Below are 19,650 nucleotides of genomic sequence, written 5' to 3'. Positions count from 1 at the left end.
CATTATCCTCACCGCCCCCCGCTCCCCACCCCTGAACCTGTAAGTCTACTTTAACCTATAAAAATTCCTTTGGAAACTTCCTTTATCTCAACTGCCCCAAGATATATGCTGACAATCATACTCTAAGCATGCGGCCCCCTGATGTATATCTGAAGGGTCTCATGACTGAGGTTTTACTACACAGTGATAAATGGTGTTTCCCTAGCAACAGCTAGTCCCTCAAGGTCCTGGAAACCTTGCTGACAAAATTCCTTAAAGACTTTATCCCTGACCACCTTCCATCCTGAGGGTATATAAGAAGTTACCCGTCAGGACAGCTCTTCCTGCCCAGGGTCCTGTTCCCTGCTTTAATAAAATCACCTTTTTTTTTTTTTTTTGCACCAAAGGTGTCTTCAAGAATTCTTTTTTGGCTGTTGGCTCCGGACCACCCCTCCATCACCCGAAAATGTCATCAGAAGTATTCCACTTCCTCCAGGGTCTTCCAGCTGGACTAAACTTTACAGGAGGACATACTAACAGGAGAAAAAAAAAAAAATCCAAAGGTTTTATGACCTGCGTCCAGAGGTCCGGTAAGGAATTTGAGGCCCAAACAAATGAATAATGCAGGGCAGTTTTTATACCTTCTAGACAGAGAAAATGCATTCGTGAGGAATGGACAGGATTAAAAACACACATTTGAGAGCTTTAATTAGTAAGGACTTTTAAGAGGAATTTGGCCTGAGGTAGTACATTAGTGAAATCAACCAGGATTGTTTCTTTTTTTTTTTTTTTTTTTTTCAACGTTTTATTTTATTTTTGGGACAGAGAGAGACAGAGCATGAACAGGGGAGGGGCAGAGAGAGAGGGAGACACAGAATTGGAAACAGGCTCCAGGCTCTGAGCCATCAGCCCAGAGCCTGACGCGGGGCAAAAATATGGAACGCTTCACGAATTTGCGTGTCATCCTTGCGCAGGGGCCATGCTAATCTTCTCTGTATCGTTCCAATTTTAGTATATGTGCTGCCGAAGCGAGCACAACCAGGATTGTTTCTATAGCTTTCTTGGCTTTAAAGTTCCTATTTCTGGTGATAATGATGTGTTTTTACTTAGTCCAGTGAGGGGTTCCTTTTATATGGTAGTTTTATTTCCACATTTTGAGGGGACCGAGGAGAGTCTAAGTGTCCTTGCATGTGCTTTTTCCCACGTAGCTTCAATTCAAAATAATACACCATCGTATATTTTGGACAACTTGCCCTTGGCCCTCTTGTTAGCTAGTGAATGTAGGGTATGAGAGAATTAGAACACTCTCGGATAATCCCAATGATTTTAGCCACCGCATCGAAGATGGTAATGCCAGTCGCTAAAATGGATAAGAATATAGAAGGAACAAGTTTTGGGGAGAATCACAGGTTCAGCTTTGGACATGCAGAATTTGGGATACCTATTACATTTCTAAGAGGGAGGTAGGAACTAGGCTAGCTAGATATATGAATCTGCAGTTCAGGGAAGAGATCTGGGCTGGAAACATTATTGGGAGTTGTCAGGGTATAACTGCCCTGATGCCACGAGAGTGAAAAAGCCATGCGAGAAGATGAGATCTCTTAGGAAAGAGGGTTGGTAATGAAGAGAAGCAGTTCAAGAACCGAGTCCTAGGTCAGATAAGTAAGGAGTGTTTGCTCTGTATTCATGATATGTGGATAGATCACTGATGGTTTTACACGTGTTTCTGTAATTCTCCCTTTCTCCTGTGACTCTCAGAACAAGCAGAAGAAAATAGTCTCATTTTACAGATGTGGAAAGCTGCCCTCAGTCATAAGGGTGTGCAATGACAGTGGAGCTCTCACTCAAATAATCTGTTGAAGTTAGAACCACGGGACATCACTTTGGGGATCCACCAATAGATAATAGGCACCCTTCTCAAAATGGACAACTTCCCCGTATATTTTGCATGCAATTCCAGTGAGTTCTCAGGCCTCCCGAAGCCTGTTTGTGGAGGCCAACGTTCAGAGCTCTGTGTCTGAAGCTGCTTTTCTCTTCCCTTACGTTCACCAGCTCCTGATCTGAGAAAGTGGACCCTGGGAACACACGTTTCTGATCTGTTGAGCTGGTGTTCCCCTGTTGTTGTGGAGATGCCGTCTATACAATAATGTAGAAGAAGTTAAGTCATCAGCCCAGAGACTTCCCTTGAACTCCACACTCAGAGACCCGGCTACCCACTTGACTTCTCTGTTTGGAAGTCCATGAATATCCATTTCCAAACCCGACACCATCACTGCAAGACCAGCCTCTCTCGTCAACATCTTGAATTTGGAAAACGGCGAGTCCAACCTTTCAGCTGGAGTTGTTTTCGACTCTCCAGTCCATAGTAGGTCCTGTCAGCTGTACCTGGAAAACACAGCAAGAAGGCTAGCATTTCCCTTTCCGGCTCTTTCCCATCACTGCTGCTCTGGCCAAGCGGCCGTCACTCCATCGCTATTCCTGCAGCCCCATCTGCTTCCTCTCTCCTATATTTCACACAGCAGCCAGGGATTATAATAAAGAGTAAATCAGATCAAGTCGCCTCTCTGCTGAAAACCCTCCAACGGCTCTCATTTCACTTAAAGTGAAAGTCAAAGTCCTTACTCTCTTGGCCCTTGTTACTTCAAACTGTCTACTCTCCCTCTCCTTCTTAGCCCAGTGACACTGGCCCTGGAACTTTCTCAAATAGGCCAAGTACACAGATCTTTTAAAGACTCTTCTTTCTCCATGGGCCTCTCAGCTCCCAGATCCTTGGAGGCATCGCTCCTCACCTTCTTCCCTTTTTAAGTCAAGTATCCTTTTAGGGAGGCTGTCTGTGATGGCATGCCAACCCCTGACGCCCCCCAGTCTGTTTTCTCTGCTCTTGAGAAGCTTGCAGTCTATTGGGGAAGTCAACACCCCCCCACCCCCGCCCATGAAATGTGAAGCAGAAATGGACACCATAAAGGGTGTCCAAAGAGCATAAGTCAAGTCCGTGTTGGGAGTCCTAAGCGGATGCTTGACCAGGAGGCTCACTGCCAGGCTCAGGAGGCCTGTTAGGCCCGTGACGGGGATCTGGGCTTTACTCTGGACAACAGGGAGCTGTGCAAAGTTGTGTCTCCTTTTGTCTTTCCCTACAGTTTTTCTCACTGTGGAACAATTATCTTTTTCAAAATCAGTTGTTGCTCTTAGCATACTGGATTTCAATGGTGCGTGTGTATCTCTTTCCCCATTAGAGTGAAACTGTACTGAAACTCTCAAGTGCCTGGGTGAATAGATAGGAATGAAGTGAAGGTTCAACGGATTTACAGTTAATGAAATGAAAAAGGCTACATACACAAGCAACCTTGCAGAAAAGAAAAATATTTCTAGAAGGATCCATTGAAATACACATTTTGTGTGTATCAGCAGTGACTTTGGCAAAGTGCCCTGCTTTGTCCCTTGTGGGCCTCTACAGACTTTTGGGATCTAAGGGGTGATTTTCTTTCTTATAAACAAAACCCAGTATAGGCAACTTTTTTTTTTTTAATTTTTTTTTTTCAACGTTTATTTATTTTTGGGACAGAGAGAGACAGAGCATGAACGGGGGAGGGGCAGAGAGAGAGGGAGACACAGAATCGGAAACAGGCTCCAGGCTCCGAGCCATCAGCCCAGAGCCTGACGCGGGGCTCGAACTCACGGACCGCGAGATCGTGACCTGGCTGAAGTCAGACGCTTAACCGACTGCGCCACCCAGGCGCCCCCCAGTATAGGCAACTTTTAATAGCTTAGGAGGCTTCTGTTGTTTTGTGGAACGTGAGGTGATTCCACCAATATAATTGTACATTTCCCTTTATTAGCTTTATAATTTATAATTCTCAACATATACAAAGGAATATCTGAACTACGTGTACATGTTATAAAGGATAATATGATGATGACCACATTAGAACCCGATTGCTGGGGCACCTGGGTGGCTCAGTTGTAAGCGTCCGACTTTGGCTCAGGTCATGATCTCATGGTTTGTGAGTTCGAGCCCCGCGTCGGGCTCTGTGCTGGCAGCTGGGAGCCTGGAGCCTGCTTCGGAGTCTGTGTCTCCCTCTCTCTCTGCCCCTTCCCTGTTCACGCTCTGCTCTCTCACTCTCTCTAAAAATAAATGAACATTAAAGAACCCAATTGCCAACCAGGTTATACAAATATTACCAATCCATTGCTTTGGCCTAATTTTGTCCTCCTTCAGCCCCACCAGAGATAGCCACAGTCTTGAATTCTGTCATTTTCTTGCCTTTATTTCTTATCCTTTTAAAATCACACATGCATTGAAATCTAAATAATATGTGGCTTTGGTGCTTAGTCTTTGCTATCAAAAAATGGTATCTGTGGAAGAATGCCCTATCGTTCCAGACATTTACAACTCCATCTGGTGAGAGGGTTTTATTTCCTGCCCTAATGGCATTAGGCTTGCTCATGTGATTTGCTATGCGCAGTGAATATGAGTGAAAATGACATGTGTCGTTTCAGTAAGCCATTGTGTGATCTGTCCCTATTCCTCCAGCATGGCTCTTAGGCTGAAGACAGGTGGAATTAGAGCAGTAACTCACCCACAGTCAATAAACATGAGCAAAACAAGAACCTTCATTGTAGTAAGTCACTGGGATCTGGGGATTGTTTATCACGGCACAATTAGCCTAAATGGATTGACACAGTATTAGATCACATCTGGTTTCTGGGAATTGCTTTACTCTGAGTTGCCACGTCGTCACGTGTGGCTAAAGCTCGTTTGCTTTCATAGCAATGTTAGAGCGTGTGACCATGCCTGATTATGTCACAATTCATCTGTCTGTTGGTTGACAGTTGCTTTGTTGACTGCCTTAAAAAAATTACAGGATGCTTTGCTGGAATATGAAAGATCAAGTAGAATTTTCATTGTGTGGATTACTTCATAATATTCTGCTAATGATATTAATATGTGTGCGGATTACTTATAATAATAGAATATAAGTCTTCAAACATGTGGAAGTGAGAAGTAGGTATAATTTTAGGGGAAATAGTCAAGAAATCTGTTTTAACCCGGGCCCCTTCTCTGATTAGCTGAGCTGATTCAGAGACATTTTTTAAAATTCTGAAATGAAGGGACTTGGACACATCAGTGGTTCCCAGATGCTCATCTAAGAATAGTGTTAGTCCCGGCCACTTTTCTCTGTATTCTGTGTCAAAATGAGAAACGTAAGGTCAGCATAGTAAGTTTTCCTTAATATTAAAAGTTAATTAAATGTATTTGGTAGAAAGGACCACATTTATTTGGTATAAAGATTTCTTATTTTGCGGTTATCTGTATTTCCTTCGAGGATCGTTCTTTTTTTGAAATGAGATTGATTGTCTTTGAAGTTGTTGGCAACAGCGCAGCCGTCTGTAGGGCGGCCCTGGCTTTCCCTCGTCTGGGAAGGACCACAGGCAGCAATGTCGTGATTCTCCTCTAACTTTAAGAGTGCCAGCTGGTTTTCTGAAGATGGTTCTTCGTTCTGGCCGGACACCACAGCGAGGTTAGGCAAAGAGAACAGGAGGCATGGGAACAAAAAAGGGAAAAAAAGTTACTGACGGCTCTTGTGTGTTTCCAGCGTCCCTTCCTCATACTCCAACGCACACCTTACTGTTAAATGAGGTGCTGCTGGCTCAGGCGAGGCAAGAGGAAGTCCCTGGAAAATTAGGCACGTGTTGCTTGAACGGGCAGGCAGAGGTGGGGAAGTCTCACAGGCACAGGCACTCGGTTGTCCTTAAAAGAGTTCAGGGTGGAGAGATGATTCTAAGGAGGGGTTCAGACTATTAGAAGGGGTTTAGATTGACAAAGAACCCTACCTGGTGTCCCATGCCTTTATACTTTTGTGGTCGTCTGCCTTGTTCAAGGCCTCAGGACTCAGATCCTAACATGGGCAGCTTTCCTACCCCTTCAATCAGAGGCTTATAGCCATAGCTGCTATCTTGGATGACTTTCCCCTCTGCAGGGACTGTCCTAGCGCTCTTACTGTGATCTTTTATTGATCATCAGCAATGCCATGCAGTCGGTACTAATTATTATTCCCATTTTAGAGGCAAGGAAATGCTCACAGAAGGTTTAAGAACTTTGCTCAAATGTAGCCTTGAGACAGGCTGCCAGGACTGTATCTTTGGACACCCTTTATGGTGTCCATTTCTGCGTGTGTATTTCTTCTCATGAATATGTTATTTTCTAAATGTACTTAAAATTAGCTTTGGAGAGCCAGAACCGAATGCCTTAATTGCATGTGGGGCCGAGAGAACCTTCACAAGCCCCATTACAAAACGGAGCCGCTTATTTAATGCTCACGGAAATTTGCCATGTAGGCATTTGTAGATAAAGACGTGTAGCTAGTAAGTGGAAAATGAGATTTTTGAGCTCAGTTTTACACCACCAATGCTCATGCTTTCCCTCTCTGCACCACAGCGCCAGGAAAGTTAAATTTGCTACCAGGTGATTCTTACCTTCCATATCCGTGATATATATTCCATATAGTATTTATTGATGTAAAGGGCTGCTTAATCTCAATTCTCAGGACATTCGCTTGTACAATGGAAGATTCCGTTTCACGGGTGATTGTAGGCTGAAATCAGGCGAAGGACAAGCACAGAAATGTAAATTCCTTTGAACTCCTCTTCCTTGGACTAAAATCCTAGGGAATGAAGAAGTAACTGGGGACAAGACTATTCAGGACACAGGGAGGCTTCGGAAGAACTCTGGGACTCCCCCCACCTCCTGTTTGTTACCCAGTTTTACGTAGCGTCTCTTTCACCCTCGTATATTAAGCCGGGTAGAAAACCCCAGTGGATAGAGTTCCTGATCTTTTCCAAGAGGCAATGTTCAGCTACGTTAAAATGTTCGCTGAATTAGTGGAATCGGGAGGATGTGGATTTGAGGACTAGCAGATCCGCTAAGTCTAGAAAGTCAAGCTGCAGAGGGCACATCGCGCCATTAGGTGCCGCTGTAGCCACTCACAAGCCAACAAGAAATTACAAAAAAGTGGTTTCATTTCCCTCAAGAACGGTTAACACTTGTTTTCATTTAGGGCCACTCAAAACTAGGACTCCAGGTTTTCCTGAAGGGAATTCCCCCAAAGGTAACGGGGAGGACAAAATGAAACCAAAAGCGGTAAAAAAAAAAAAAAAAAAAAAAAAAAAACCTCTCGAGGTGGGGGCAACCTTAGGTCCACTATCTCCAGTTGTCGGGAGAAGCCAAGCCAAATACACCATAATCAAGTTACTTACACATTTGCTTCTTGATGGTCCGCACACGTCAGAAGTTAACCTTTGTTCCCAAACTCAAGAGTTTACCAATACTCAGCAAATTAAACGTGACGAAAACAAGTTGCAGTTTCCAGAAGTTGGGAAGATTACAGCTCTTTAAATGAGAATATGGGCGGCTCTTAAAAGAGCCTGAAATCGTTGGTGCTGTGACGGCGAACAAATTTACTTGGAGCTGGTGTACTTGGTGACGGCCTTGGTGCCCTCGGACACGGCGTGCTTGGCCAGCTCCCCGGGCAGCAGCAGGCGCACGGCCGTCTGGATCTCGCGGGACGTGATGGTCGAGCGCTTGTTGTAATGCGCCAGGCGCGACGCCTCGCCCGCGATGCGCTCGAAGATGTCGTTGACGAACGAGTTCATGATGCCCATGGCCTTGGACGAGATGCCGGTGTCGGGGTGCACCTGCTTCAGCACCTTGTACACGTACACCGAGTAGCTCTCCTTGCGACTGCGCTTGCGCTTTTTCCCGTCCTTCTTCTGCGCCTTGGTCACCGCCTTCTTCGAGCCCTTCTTCGGGGCGGGAGCGGACTTCGCTGGCTCAGGCATTGCGTCCCAACAACACCTCTAGGCGAATGGGAGGAAAATACGCCTACGAGCAAGCGACCTCTTTTTTATTTGGTGTGTATGCAAATTAGGGATCGCAGAATTACGATTTCTGATTGGACTCTTCAGTATCTTAGCTTCTGATAGGCTGTTCTTTATCCTAAACTCTCATTGGCTCTTCCCCATAGTTCAACCATGAATAATTTGACCTTTCTACCATAAACGTTCTATGTAAATTAGAAACATTGTTGTTTTGGACGTGCTTCTTGATTGGCTAGAATTTGTGTTCGGGCAACGGCATAGGCTGCTTTACCAAACCTCTGCAGAGTATAATAGTCTAGCTTCTTGCGAGGTAGGCTGAGTCTCTTCTTTTTCTGGCTCTGTAGTCACAGCATCATCATGTCTGGACGCGGAAAACAGGGTGGCAAGGCTCGCGCCAAGGCCAAGACGCGCTCGTCGCGGGCCGGGCTGCAGTTCCCGGTGGGCCGCGTCCACCGCCTGCTCCGCAAGGGCAACTACTCGGAGCGGGTCGGGGCCGGTGCGCCGGTGTACCTGGCGGCCGTGCTGGAGTACCTGACGGCCGAGATCCTGGAGCTGGCGGGCAACGCGGCCCGCGACAACAAGAAGACGCGCATCATCCCGCGCCACCTGCAGCTGGCCATCCGCAACGACGAGGAGCTCAACAAGCTGCTGGGCCGCGTCACCATCGCGCAGGGCGGCGTCCTGCCCAACATCCAGGCCGTGCTGCTGCCCAAGAAGACCGAGAGCCACCACAAGGCCAAGGGCAAGTGAATCTATCTAAATCCCAGTGTGCACTAAAGCTAAAAGCTTTTATAACCCAAAGGCTCTTTTCAGAGCCGTCCACGTTTTCACATGAAAGAGTTTGTAACTCAAATCGAGGCAGCATAATTGCGTAAAATTTAAATGGTTGCAGCCTTTGGTTACAGTTCATATATTGCAATTTATTTTGTTGACGTTACTTTGGGATCCTGGGAAACGGGACTTCTGAATAAGCTTAACAGTTTTTAAGTACAGCATTGGACTAGTGCTTATCTGGATAGGTTGGACTCCCATGTTTCCCAGGTTGTGCGCAAGTAAAACGCTTAAATCACCACAAGTAAGGAGGATAGTTTAATAAATGAACCCTGTGGAAAATGGGTGGGCACGGTAACCTAGAGTCCCTTAAGACACTTAAAAATAGCAAAACTACAGGATCGAAAATCGGAGCAAGCTGTTTCAATTCTGAATTGAAAGAAGCAGTATGCTATTTGGCCGCCTTAAGGAAGTTCAATAAACATTTCTTGTGCACTGGTGATCTCCCGTCGTCTCCGGGACGAGGCGTTTTACCTGTGGTTTCCCAGAGTGGACACAAGTGGCAGTCTAGGGCACTCAAGGTTCAGTTCAGTAAAAATAACCATCTGAAACAAAATATACATAAATCTGTAATTAAAGCGTGGTCCTGGGAACGTTAGGCCCCATTACGTAGGTCTCCTCAATCAGAATTGGCATTTTTCCCCGACCTCCAAGTGATTTAATTGGTTTTGAGATGAATTGAGCCAGAATATTAGTGTTAAATCCTAGGATCGCTGACTATGACAAAGATTACAGGGGATTGAAATGATGAACTAGTCATCCAATCGGAGTCTGTTTTAATTCACCAATCAGGTCGTTCACTCTTCAGCCAATGGTTTCATTGCGCGGGACTTTTGAAAAACGCGAGACCAATCGGAATGTTTCTGAGTATATATAAAGGCAACGCCTCTGGCCTTGCTCGTCAGTTTGGCTTACTTCTTCGCTTTCCTTGAAATGGCTCGCACGAAGCAGACGGCGCGCAAGTCGACGGGCGGCAAGGCCCCGCGCAAGCAGCTGGCCACCAAGGCGGCCCGCAAGAGCGCGCCGGCCACCGGCGGCGTCAAGAAGCCGCACCGCTACCGGCCCGGCACGGTGGCCCTGCGCGAGATCCGCCGCTACCAGAAGTCCACCGAGCTGCTCATCCGCAAGCTGCCGTTCCAGCGGCTGGTGCGCGAGATCGCGCAGGACTTCAAGACCGACCTGCGCTTCCAGAGCTCGGCCGTGATGGCGCTGCAGGAGGCGTGCGAGGCCTACCTGGTGGGGCTCTTCGAGGACACCAACCTGTGCGCCATCCACGCCAAGCGCGTCACCATCATGCCCAAGGACATCCAGCTGGCGCGCCGCATCCGCGGGGAGCGGGCGTAAAGCTTTCCCACTCTTGATTTCGATCAACTCAAAGGCTCTTCTAAGAGCCACCCACTTTTTCTGTAAAGTTGCTGTAACTTTCTCCCCTGGAAGCCGTCTGGGGGTTTTAATGTTCGAGACTTGATTGCCCTGTTTGCCTTCTGTCTTTAACTTGGTCTGGTGAATGGCGTTTGGCTGTCTTCAGAAACTTCGCTGTATTCTGCACCTTGAGGTGTGCCCTAAACTACTTAGTGAGTGGATAGGTGGTTAAAAGTTCTAAGGTAGTACCTTCTGGCTCCGGGGAAGGGGCATGTGAGTTCGGGAAGTCAGGGCTGCTCTGGCCTGGCAGTGGGATGATCCACTATTTCATACGTGAGGTTAATGGGGACATGTGGAAGTTGGGGATCTTTACTCCCAAAAAGTGAGCTTGGGTGCTGGTGCTTGTACGTTTGCTGTTTACACAAAGTTCCCACCGGTTTGGGTGTTTGCAGTTGGAAAACTGGAGCTGTGGGCATGTTTAGTTTTTTCATGTTTGAGACCTCAATTTGATTAATTCCTATCCTTATCGTGTGAAGTGAGTTTTTTTGGCTTTTTTGTAAAAACAGAACAGTACAGCCTGATCGTTGACTGTAAAAGAATTAGACTCAGGATTTCTAATGAGCTTACTGGTCACAGAGCCTATAACAGTCCCGGTGGTTTCTACAGTCTTTGACTCATAAAGGGTGTGCCCACCAGCAAGGGCATCATTTGTAGGGATGAAGGTTCTCATCACCGCGTGCCCCCCACCCCCTATCCCCCCAGGCCTGGTCAGAAGCTGCATTGTACCAAGTTCACCTTATGTGCTTCTCACTGACACCAGTTTAAGAAGCCCATTTTTAAAAATGATATTTTTGGCCTCATCAAGAAAGCTACCTGTGAACTCTCACCAGGAATAATCATTTGCAAACAGCATGCTTTTTTATGTCATAGAGTTAAATGTTCTCCAAATCAGTTGCAAGTTCCTGGGAAAATAGTTTGATTTAACAGCAGTGATCTCAATATTGATGACACATTACAGACAATTAGAGGTTTTGTGAAAAATATCTTTGCCTGATGTCCAGTCAGGACCATTTTAGTTGTAGTCTATGGGGTGCTTCTAGGCAATGGTAATTATGAAAGCTCAGATGCTACCAACAGGAAGTTAGGGTCAAGACCAGATGCGACATAAATTCCAATCTTGTGGTTAGCTCCTGTTTAACTCCTGACTCCCAGTTTAGCAAGGAATTATATCTGTAGAATCAGGTTTGTAGCTTGCTTTCAGAGACAATATATATATATATATATATATATGGATTTTCTGGCTTGGTTGACAACTCTTAACCTCGCTGCAATGAATCAAATAGTATCTGGCTTTTGTAGGAATTTCTGAGGATGGGGCCAATGTGAGTCTATGATGAGAGACAGGGCTGCTTTGGGCAACTGACAATACAAGATTAAAAAAAAAAATTTTTTTTTAAGTTTATTTTCAGAGAGAGTGAGAGAGCGAGCACCAGTGGGGTAGGGGGTAAGGGGCAGAGAAAAAGGGAGGAGAATTCCAAGCAGGCTCTGTGCTGACAGTACAGTCCCCAAGGAGGGGCCCTCAGCTCATGAACCGTGAGATCATGACCTGAGCCCAGATCAAGAGTCAGAGGCTCAACCGACTGAAACACCCAGGCATCCTGGTAACACCAGATTTTAAGGGATGCTACAGAGAGGAACATCCTGGACTTCTGGGCCAACACTGGGCTCGAAGTGTTGTTTGGGTATTCACCTGGTCTTTCTCCGTGGCCTTTGTCAATTTATCTTCTCCCCCACAGCTATTCTTTTCATTTTTCGAACTTTTTTATTATGTGACATTTCAGAATATAGGCAAGAAGAAATAATGGTTTGATAAACTCTGTATACACTGCACCAGCTTCAACATCATCAACAGTAGCCAAATATGTTTTATCTGTACCTCTTGATCAGTGTAAAAAAAAATCGTATCATTTCCGCTCTCAATATTTAAAAACACGTCTACCGGGGCGCCTGGTTGTCTCAGTCGGTTGAGCTTCAGCTCAGGTCATGATCTCAGGGTCCAAGAATTCAAGCCCCGCGTCGGGGTTTTGCTGACAGCTCGGGGCCTGGAGCCTGTTTCGGATTCTGTGTCTCCCTCTCTCTCTGACCCTCCCCCGTTCATGCTCTGTCTCTGTCTCAAAAATAAAAAAAAATTTAAAAAAAAATAAACAAAAACACGTCTACCATTTTAAAGCCCAAAATGATCCGTGATGATTCCCCCAAAAAACATTTCTCAACACTGATGAATTTAAAAATTTATCTACTCCACACATATAGTTGTTGAGAGTTTACAATGTGCTAGGTGCTGTTCTGTGCGTTGGGAATAATGCTCGGAGAACAAAACAGAATTCTCAGCTCTCGTGGAGTTTACACGTCCAGGAAGGACAGACAACAAATCAGATGAATATCAGAGGTAGTGTGGTAGATGGTAAGGAGAAAAATGAAGGTGGAATAAGGAATGTTATGGGGAATTGAAATTTAGATAAGGCACGTATGACGACAAGGATACGATTTCAGCATAGATTTGAAAGGGGGCGAGGGGAGAGGAGAGGGGAGGGGAGTCCTGAGGTTCTCCCCCCCCCCCACCGCTGCATGGAATGGGCGGGCCACAATAGGAGGAGGTGAAGGCGGAGAGATAAAAAGCCAGATCGAGTAGGGCCTTGGAGATTTTAGCTCTGAGATGCAAGGCCTTGGGAACAGTTGAACATAGGAATTTCTGTCTGTTTCTCAGTTAAGCAGGTTCTATTTTATACTTAGGTACTCCCAGTTGTGCTCCAGGACAAAAATTAGGGCGCACTTTTCTTTCTATCCAGGTCTAGCAAATAGAAGCTGACCTTTTAGCATTTTATACTTAAGGAGAAAAGAGCAAACCTGTGCAGGTTAGAGGTGAAATGCAATTCATATCCTGATACTTCAGACGTGCTAGTTTCATGGCCACAGGCAAAATGCGTAGCTCAGGTAACAAACTCCATTTGTTTGAATTGCAAATTCAAGATGACAGACATGAACTGCTTCGGGGACTAGTCCAGAGGTTCGCGTATCAGGAACAGTGGTGAGCCCCCCCAGCTGTATTTTGCTGGGTGAGCCAATCAGCAGCAGCGGTGTTTCTGGTTGAATCTACACCCACTGGTGGCCTGTTCCAAGCTGTGGGTGGCATCCGGGTTTCCCTTAGGTCACTTGCCAGGTAGAGATGTTAACAATCCCTGTCTCAGGGAATTGTCTAGGTGGTAAAAGAGCCATGACTTCATGAGTTCAAAAGTGTAATTTGGTGCCTGCATAGATCATTTTATTTAATCCACACAATAACTCTATGGGTGAGGGGCCATTATTAGCCCAAATACAACGACGAAGAAATTGAAGCATAGCGAGGTAAGCTACTTCACAGAGGCGCTCATTTTGATAATTCAGCCATGGGTTTTATCTCCGGTGCTAGACAATGGATGGCCATTGTGTGTTACATGCATATTTTAATTTTGCTTTATCTGAACACCCATCAAAAACTTTTTGAGTGCTTACAACGCGCCCCACGTCATTGGAGGTGCCGGAAATAGAGCAGTGAGTAACATGGGTAAGGTTCCCTTGGGGTGGAGCTCACGGACATTGTCCTTGTCGTTGTGGGAGACAGGAAATAAACAAAAATAAACAAACAGAGTATTTTGGTGGGTAAAGAGATTCAGGGGTGGAAGAAACAGGCCAAGAAGATTAAGGACTGCCAGGGATGGGTGGTGGAGGGTTGTAGTCTTAAAGAGGGTGGGTGGGGAGGACTCCCCCACTAACGTGCCACCGAGGCAGAGGCAGGAAGCCTGGGAAGGAGGTGGTTCTGCACGCATCTGTGAGAAGATCATTCCACAGAGAAGAGGACAGTGATGACTGAACAGGTCCTAAGCTGGGAGCATATTCAGGGTGACGGTCTGATAAGCAGCCAGAGGACAGGGTCCTCTGTGTTCTCAAGCTGGGGTTCCCAGGGAAACTCAGCATTGATTCACGTGTTTTTAATATTTTTTGAAAACGTATCACTCCAGGTTCCCGAGCGCACAGTGAGGATGGTGAACCAAGAGGCAAGGGCAGGTATAGACGAGTGTTAAGCTCATGAAGGACTGCCAGCCTGATTCAGGAAAGGGTCTTAATTGTGTGATAGTGTACTTAAAATCAAAAGTAAGAGATTTGAGGTTCCAAATGAGAGAACAGAGCTTTTTAGAACAAAAGGCGAGGACTGAATCTTCTGGAGGTTCGGTGCATAACGAATGTTACCCTGATGGTGATATCTTCGGAATGAGTTGAGAAAACCCACCAAGGTAAAAGTGCAGAAGTCAAGCCCGAGGCAGGTAAGGCTGGAACTTGAATACCGGATGGTGGCCCTCAGAATGTACATGGAAACAGTGGGCTGTCACTGGACTCCAAACTCAGCCTGACCTTGTTCACGGGCTTTGAGTCTGACCTTGTTGGCCTCCCTCTACCTTCCCAGGTGTTTTGCTGATCTCCCAAGCCTGTGCTGATCGCACACCGCTCGCCCCGGCTTCCCAGTGGCGGTGATCACTGTTCATCTCAACGGGGAAATTTGATTCTAACTAGACTGGTACCATTTTATTTTCTTCGCAGCCGAAGCAATTATTGCCAATACTTACAATTCAGTTGTGTTGTACCAGGAAGCTCCAGTGTCCCCCTGAAGAGGTAGGAACTCATCAGTCTCCCTCTGTCTTTAAAAATTTTCTTTTTTAATGTTTTTGTTTATTTTTGAAGGAGAGAGAGAGACAGAGCATGAGTGGGGGGGGAGCAGAGAGAGAGGGAGACCTTCTGTCTTTAGGTAAGAGCTGTGGCAGGGACAGCCACACAGTTGTTCCCTGAAATTGGCTTTTCCTCTCTTATGTAGTAATACCACTCCCCCGGCTTCTTTTGTAGCTAGTGTGGCCATCGAGTATTTTTGGCCAAGGGCATATTAGCAAAGGCCGGGTTACCCCATTCTCAGGACTTCGGTAAATGGTGGGGATGCCCGTTTCTCCTTCCTTCAGGATAGAATGTGAACAAGAGAGTTGTAGCTGGAGCAGACCTCTTGGGCTGCAAGGTGTAAGAATGACAGCTAGAGTAGAAAGGTAGGAAATTACCCGCATGTCTTCTTTAAAAAAAATTTTTTTTTAAATGTCCATTTATTTTTGAGAGAGAGAGAGTGCCAGTGGGGGACAGGAAGAGAAAGAGGGAGACACAGAACTCAAGGCAGCCTCCAGGCTCTGAGCTGCCAGTACAGAGTCTGATGCGGGGCTCGAACCCATGAACGGTGAGATCATGACCTGAGCTGAAGTTGGACGCCCAACCAACTGAGCCACCCGGGAGCCCCCCAACCCCCCATTCATGTCTTCAATTATACTACTGGGCAGGCCATTTCTGGGCACACAGCCTCCCGTATTGGCTGCCCGTGACATCCCAAGCAGCCATGCCCTTGACGAGGGTGTTTGTCTGCAGAAGGCAAATGGGGCTAAAGTGGAAGTCACCAAGGGGTGGTCAATGTAAGACTGAATACTGAGTACCTCATAAATATTTGGTGTGGCGCAAATTCTGGCATTTCTCGCTCTCTTTCATCTCTTCCCACCTCCGTGTAGCACACGAGCTCTGCTTACTTTCTCTATGTGCACCATGTCTGACAGGCAACAAATTTATGATTTTTAGCCAATACAGCTTTTGAATTTTGTCTCCATCTCATACAATTTCTGGCTTACCCACATAACACTTCTCGTAAGTTTCTCACTTAGGAATTACCCACTTAACATTTCTTATGAGTTGCGGCCATCCAGTTTGTTGGTCTTGGGTTGGTCCTCCATAGCAGAATTCAATAGCAGAATATATTTGAGAATATTCTCCAATGACAGAGCCAACGCACATTACACAAAGGGAGATGAGCTCCTTAGGGAGACCCCATGCCAGGCCTGAGCTTACATTTATACACCTGTTCATGAGAGAGAAACCGTCTTTTATCTACTTTAACTAGTGACTATTTTAGGTTGTCTGTCACTCCCAAGGGTGTACACAAAAACCAGTCCTTAAGAAGATTAATGGACAAGATCTATGATAGCGTTCCTTTCTGCATTTCAGTAAGATCCTACATTTTAGTTAGGCACCGAACTTCTACACAATCCCCGTGAACCCAAAATGAGACATGGCCCGATGAAAAGCATAAATAAATATATAGCCCCTGTTGTTAACTCTAGTCCATAAATGCAAACTCTGCGTGTTTTTTTTTTTTTCTGCACATCGATTCTTCTCTCCCTCTAGCCACATCCTCTTCCTTGTCATTGTCCTACACAAGATTAAATCCATTAGACTTTTGGCAATGTTAAAGTGACCTTCAGACAGAGGTTTGCCCTTTCTGTTAGTCTGTGAGACTCCTATCGAAATGTCCACTTTAGACTCGGAGCCCTGTGAGGTCAAAGATTATTTCTATCCTGCTCACTGAGCTCTTCCCCAAGTACCTGTCACTCTCTGAAGCTCACTTTCTGAGGCTCTCAACAAATAAACAAATAAACTCAGAGCCCTAGTCCTTCCCCTCAACACGTCATTTAGGGAAGAAAGTTAGGCACACTCCGATCTGTGATCCTAGAACCCCGTGCACTAACCACCACCCTCTCTGTTCCACACTCCCTGATCCAACAGAGAAATGCCCAGGAGGGTGGGCTTACCAAAAGTGAGGACAGTAACTGAAGGGCTCTTGATGACGTGAGTCTCAAGGTATTTTGTAAATGGATAGGGGACAGTGTATTCTGTTGAGGATTCCTATCAAGCCTCTTAAGGGAAGACTGCCCAGGCCTGGCTCCTGTGCTGGCTGGCAGACATCACTGCAAAACAAGAGGCGGTGTTTCCAGGCTGTTCTCTGCCGCTTCTTTACCTTCTCCTTCCTCTTACAAATCCTGTTTACTTTTCCAAAGAAGCACGGAATGCCTCAATTACTTGCAGAATAACAACTAAAGTTTGGGGTTATTCTTCAATAGACATCTATCCTTTAAGTTCAGTGGTTTCCCTCCCAACCCCTTCCATTTACTAGGAAATTAGTTTCTCACACCATCAGGTATATAGCATCCTATTGTTTCCCACTGAACAATGACTCAGACTCACCAAGCACATTGTGCTTTCTACACAGGCTTGCCTATAAAGGATGCCAATATGTAGAACTCGTCCAGGCTCGTCCGGACAGCCCAAGACTTCTCAGTACAAGCCCTGGCGAAAACTCTGCCAAGTTAGTTTCATTTTCTGAAACTCTCAATAGTTAGGCAGCCAAGCACTGCCTTGTTTTCGAAACAAGTTTTTCTGCTCAGGGCTTGCTTAATATCACGTTTCATGAACACAAGCTATTGAGAAAACTAGAATGGGAAAGTAAAGACCGAGAAAAGCATTTCAACTGCCACATGGCTCTTGCCTAACACTACCAACACTCCAGGATTAAAGCCCTTTATGTGAAAGGTTGAGCGGCTCTGAAAAGAGCCTTTGGGGTTGGGTAACAGGACGCTTACTTGGCGAGTCTACTTGGAGCTGGTGTACTTGGTGACGGCCTTGGTGCCCTCGGACACGGCGTGCTTGGCCAGCTCCCCGGGCAGCAGCAGGCGCACGGCCGTCTGGATCTCGCGGGACGTGATGGTCGAGCGCTTGTTGTAATGCGCCAGGCGCGACGCCTCGCCCGCGATGCGCTCGAAGATGTCGTTGACGAACGAGTTCATGATGCCCATGGCCTTGGACGAGATGCCGGTGTCGGGGTGCACCTGCTTCAGCACCTTGTACACGTACACCGAGTAGCTCTCCTTGCGGCTGCGCTTGCGCTTTTTCCCATCCTTCTTCTGCGCCTTGGTCACCGCCTTCTTGGAGCCCTTTTTGGGGGCCGGGGCGGACTTGGCTGGCTCAGGCATGGCGCACAAACGTAGCAAAAAAGCCTAACAGACTGAAAGCTGAACGTCAGGCTGGCCTACTTTTATATGCCTCGTATGCAAATAGCGGCTTAATCTCTCTTAACTCCTGATTGGAGCAAATCTGCCAGTAGGAACACCTTATGCAAATAAGGTGATTTTAAATCTACTTTCTGATTGGTCGTTTGTGTGAAAGCAAGTCTAGGCCCTTTTCTCCACCATCAGAGTTTTCCTTTTCAAAACTGCAAAAGTATATCTTGTCAGTAATACCTGTTTATGAAATCTTGTGTCTTCCTAGATCCCGACCTGAAGAGACAAAAACCTGACAAATTTATGACATCTGCCTGCCAAATTGCAGTTACCCGGCTACTGAATGCAATAAAGAGAACACAAAAATTAAGTATTTAAATTTTAAGAAAATTATGCCATGGCATTACTAGTTTGGTTTGCTCAAAGTCGGCAAAATTTAGGCTTTTTCACGAAGCGAAGGACCGTCACATTTCAACAGCGGTGCGATTTTTATGTTTCCTAGGAGCAGAGTGTCTGGAAATGATGCCAATGTTTGTTGGTGTGTTGGTAGTTATGGGATACGGCGCTTTCTCGGCGAATATAAAACGTGGCTTCAAGCTCAGAAACTGAGAAATGACAGAGGACGATACTGAACCGGATCAATCACGTTCAGACGGAGAGTTTTTGAAAGCTCTCAGGAACTGTAGAGGTTTCACTTTCGCCTCTTCCCAAATTCAATTCCAGACAAGAGGATTAAAACAAAACCAGTTAAGGGACCGTGAAACATTAACTACAGGCTGAATAAAGGACGGAGGACTCTGGGAACAGTACATTTCAGGATTACGAGATTTTCTAAAGCGAATCCTGGTAGCCAATCAGAAGGCCCATCAGGTCGCTCAATTCACGGCGCGGAATTTGAAGATTCGGACCAATCAGGAGGACGTTGCCTTTATAAATAAGAGCCAGCGCAAAGGGACTTTCAGTGGGGCGTCTGGTGTGCATTTTCCCGTCATGGCTCGCACGAAGCAGACGGCGCGCAAGTCGACGGGCGGCAAGGCCCCGCGCAAGCAGCTGGCCACCAAGGCGGCCCGCAAGAGCGCGCCGGCCACCGGCGGCGTCAAGAAGCCGCACCGCTACCGGCCCGGCACGGTGGCCCTGCGCGAGATCCGCCGCTACCAGAAGTCCACCGAGCTGCTGATCCGCAAGCTGCCGTTCCAGCGGCTGGTGCGCGAGATCGCGCAGGACTTCAAGACCGACCTGCGCTTCCAGAGCTCGGCCGTGATGGCGCTGCAGGAGGCGTGCGAGGCCTACCTGGTGGGGCTCTTCGAGGACACCAACCTGTGCGCCATCCACGCCAAGCGCGTCACCATCATGCCCAAGGACATCCAGCTGGCGCGCCGCATCCGCGGGGAGCGGGCCTAACTTCTTAACGAAGGATCGCCGACCTTAAACCCAAAGGCTCTTTTCAGAGCCACCTCTCCTTTCAATTTAAAGAGCTGTATCCTGGGCAGTCGTGTCCGCGCAGTACTTCCTCTCCCATCTCCCCTCCCCCCGCCCCCCCCAGGCCATGTGGGAGGACCTCTAGGGGCGGCGGCATTTGCCAAGATTTGAGTAGCATTGGTACCTGTCGCGGGAGCTGACTCCCCAACTTCCTACTCTGGCCTCCACCTGAACA

General features: G+C 46.8%; 4 protein-coding genes, 1 long non-coding RNA gene and 1 other non-coding gene across 6 annotated transcripts; 3 read left to right on the top strand and 3 right to left on the bottom strand.

Moving 5' to 3' along the window:
• Window positions 1–4: 4 nt before the first annotated feature.
• On the top strand, window positions 5–3,485 carry LOC124528517 (uncharacterized). The gene is made up of 3 exons (XR_006966172.1): window positions 5–39; window positions 387–569; window positions 2,032–3,485. It is a non-coding gene; the product is annotated as an uncharacterized LOC124528517 (long non-coding RNA).
• Window positions 909–1,015, bottom strand: LOC124529563 (U6 spliceosomal RNA). The gene has a single exon (XR_006966426.1). It is a non-coding gene; the product is annotated as a U6 spliceosomal RNA (small nuclear RNA).
• A 1,747-nt stretch (window positions 3,486–5,232) lies between the features above and the next one.
• Window positions 5,233–7,853, bottom strand: LOC124528486 (histone H2B type 1-C/E/F/G/I). Its single transcript, XM_047102119.1, has 4 exons — window positions 7,234–7,853; window positions 6,454–6,572; window positions 5,602–5,758; window positions 5,233–5,477 (listed from the first exon to the last, which is right to left on the bottom strand). Exon 1 carries the CDS (start codon window positions 7,813–7,815, stop codon window positions 7,435–7,437), a length of 381 nt encoding a protein of 126 aa, XP_046958075.1. The 5' UTR covers window positions 7,816–7,853; the 3' UTR covers window positions 5,233–5,477; window positions 5,602–5,758; window positions 6,454–6,572; window positions 7,234–7,434.
• A 351-nt stretch (window positions 7,854–8,204) lies between these two features.
• Window positions 8,205–8,690, top strand: LOC124528476 (histone H2A type 1-B). Its single transcript, XM_047102109.1, has one exon. The coding sequence runs from the start codon at window positions 8,212–8,214 to the stop codon at window positions 8,602–8,604; it is 393 nt and encodes a 130-aa protein (XP_046958065.1). The 5' UTR covers window positions 8,205–8,211; the 3' UTR covers window positions 8,605–8,690.
• An 868-nt stretch (window positions 8,691–9,558) lies between these two features.
• LOC124529238 (uncharacterized) lies at window positions 9,559–19,524 on the top strand. Its single transcript, XM_047103071.1, has 3 exons — window positions 9,559–10,025; window positions 17,730–17,811; window positions 18,783–19,524. Exons 1-3 carry the CDS (start codon window positions 9,619–9,621, stop codon window positions 19,395–19,397), a joined length of 1,104 nt encoding a protein of 367 aa, XP_046959027.1. The 5' UTR covers window positions 9,559–9,618; the 3' UTR covers window positions 19,398–19,524.
• LOC124528496 (histone H2B type 1-C/E/F/G/I) lies at window positions 17,548–17,984 on the bottom strand. Its single transcript, XM_047102131.1, has one exon. The coding sequence runs from the start codon at window positions 17,967–17,969 to the stop codon at window positions 17,589–17,591; it is 381 nt and encodes a 126-aa protein (XP_046958087.1). The 5' UTR covers window positions 17,970–17,984; the 3' UTR covers window positions 17,548–17,588.
• Window positions 19,525–19,650: the final 126 nt, after the last annotated feature.

Source organism: Lynx rufus, unplaced genomic scaffold (assembly GCF_022079265.1).
Source record: "Lynx rufus isolate CCGP_SWC_20201006 ecotype Redwood Valley unplaced genomic scaffold, mLynRuf1.p SCAF_6, whole genome shotgun sequence".
Lineage (NCBI taxonomy): Eukaryota > Metazoa > Chordata > Mammalia > Carnivora > Felidae > Lynx > Lynx rufus.
This window is presented reverse-complemented; position numbering and strand designations above follow the sequence as displayed.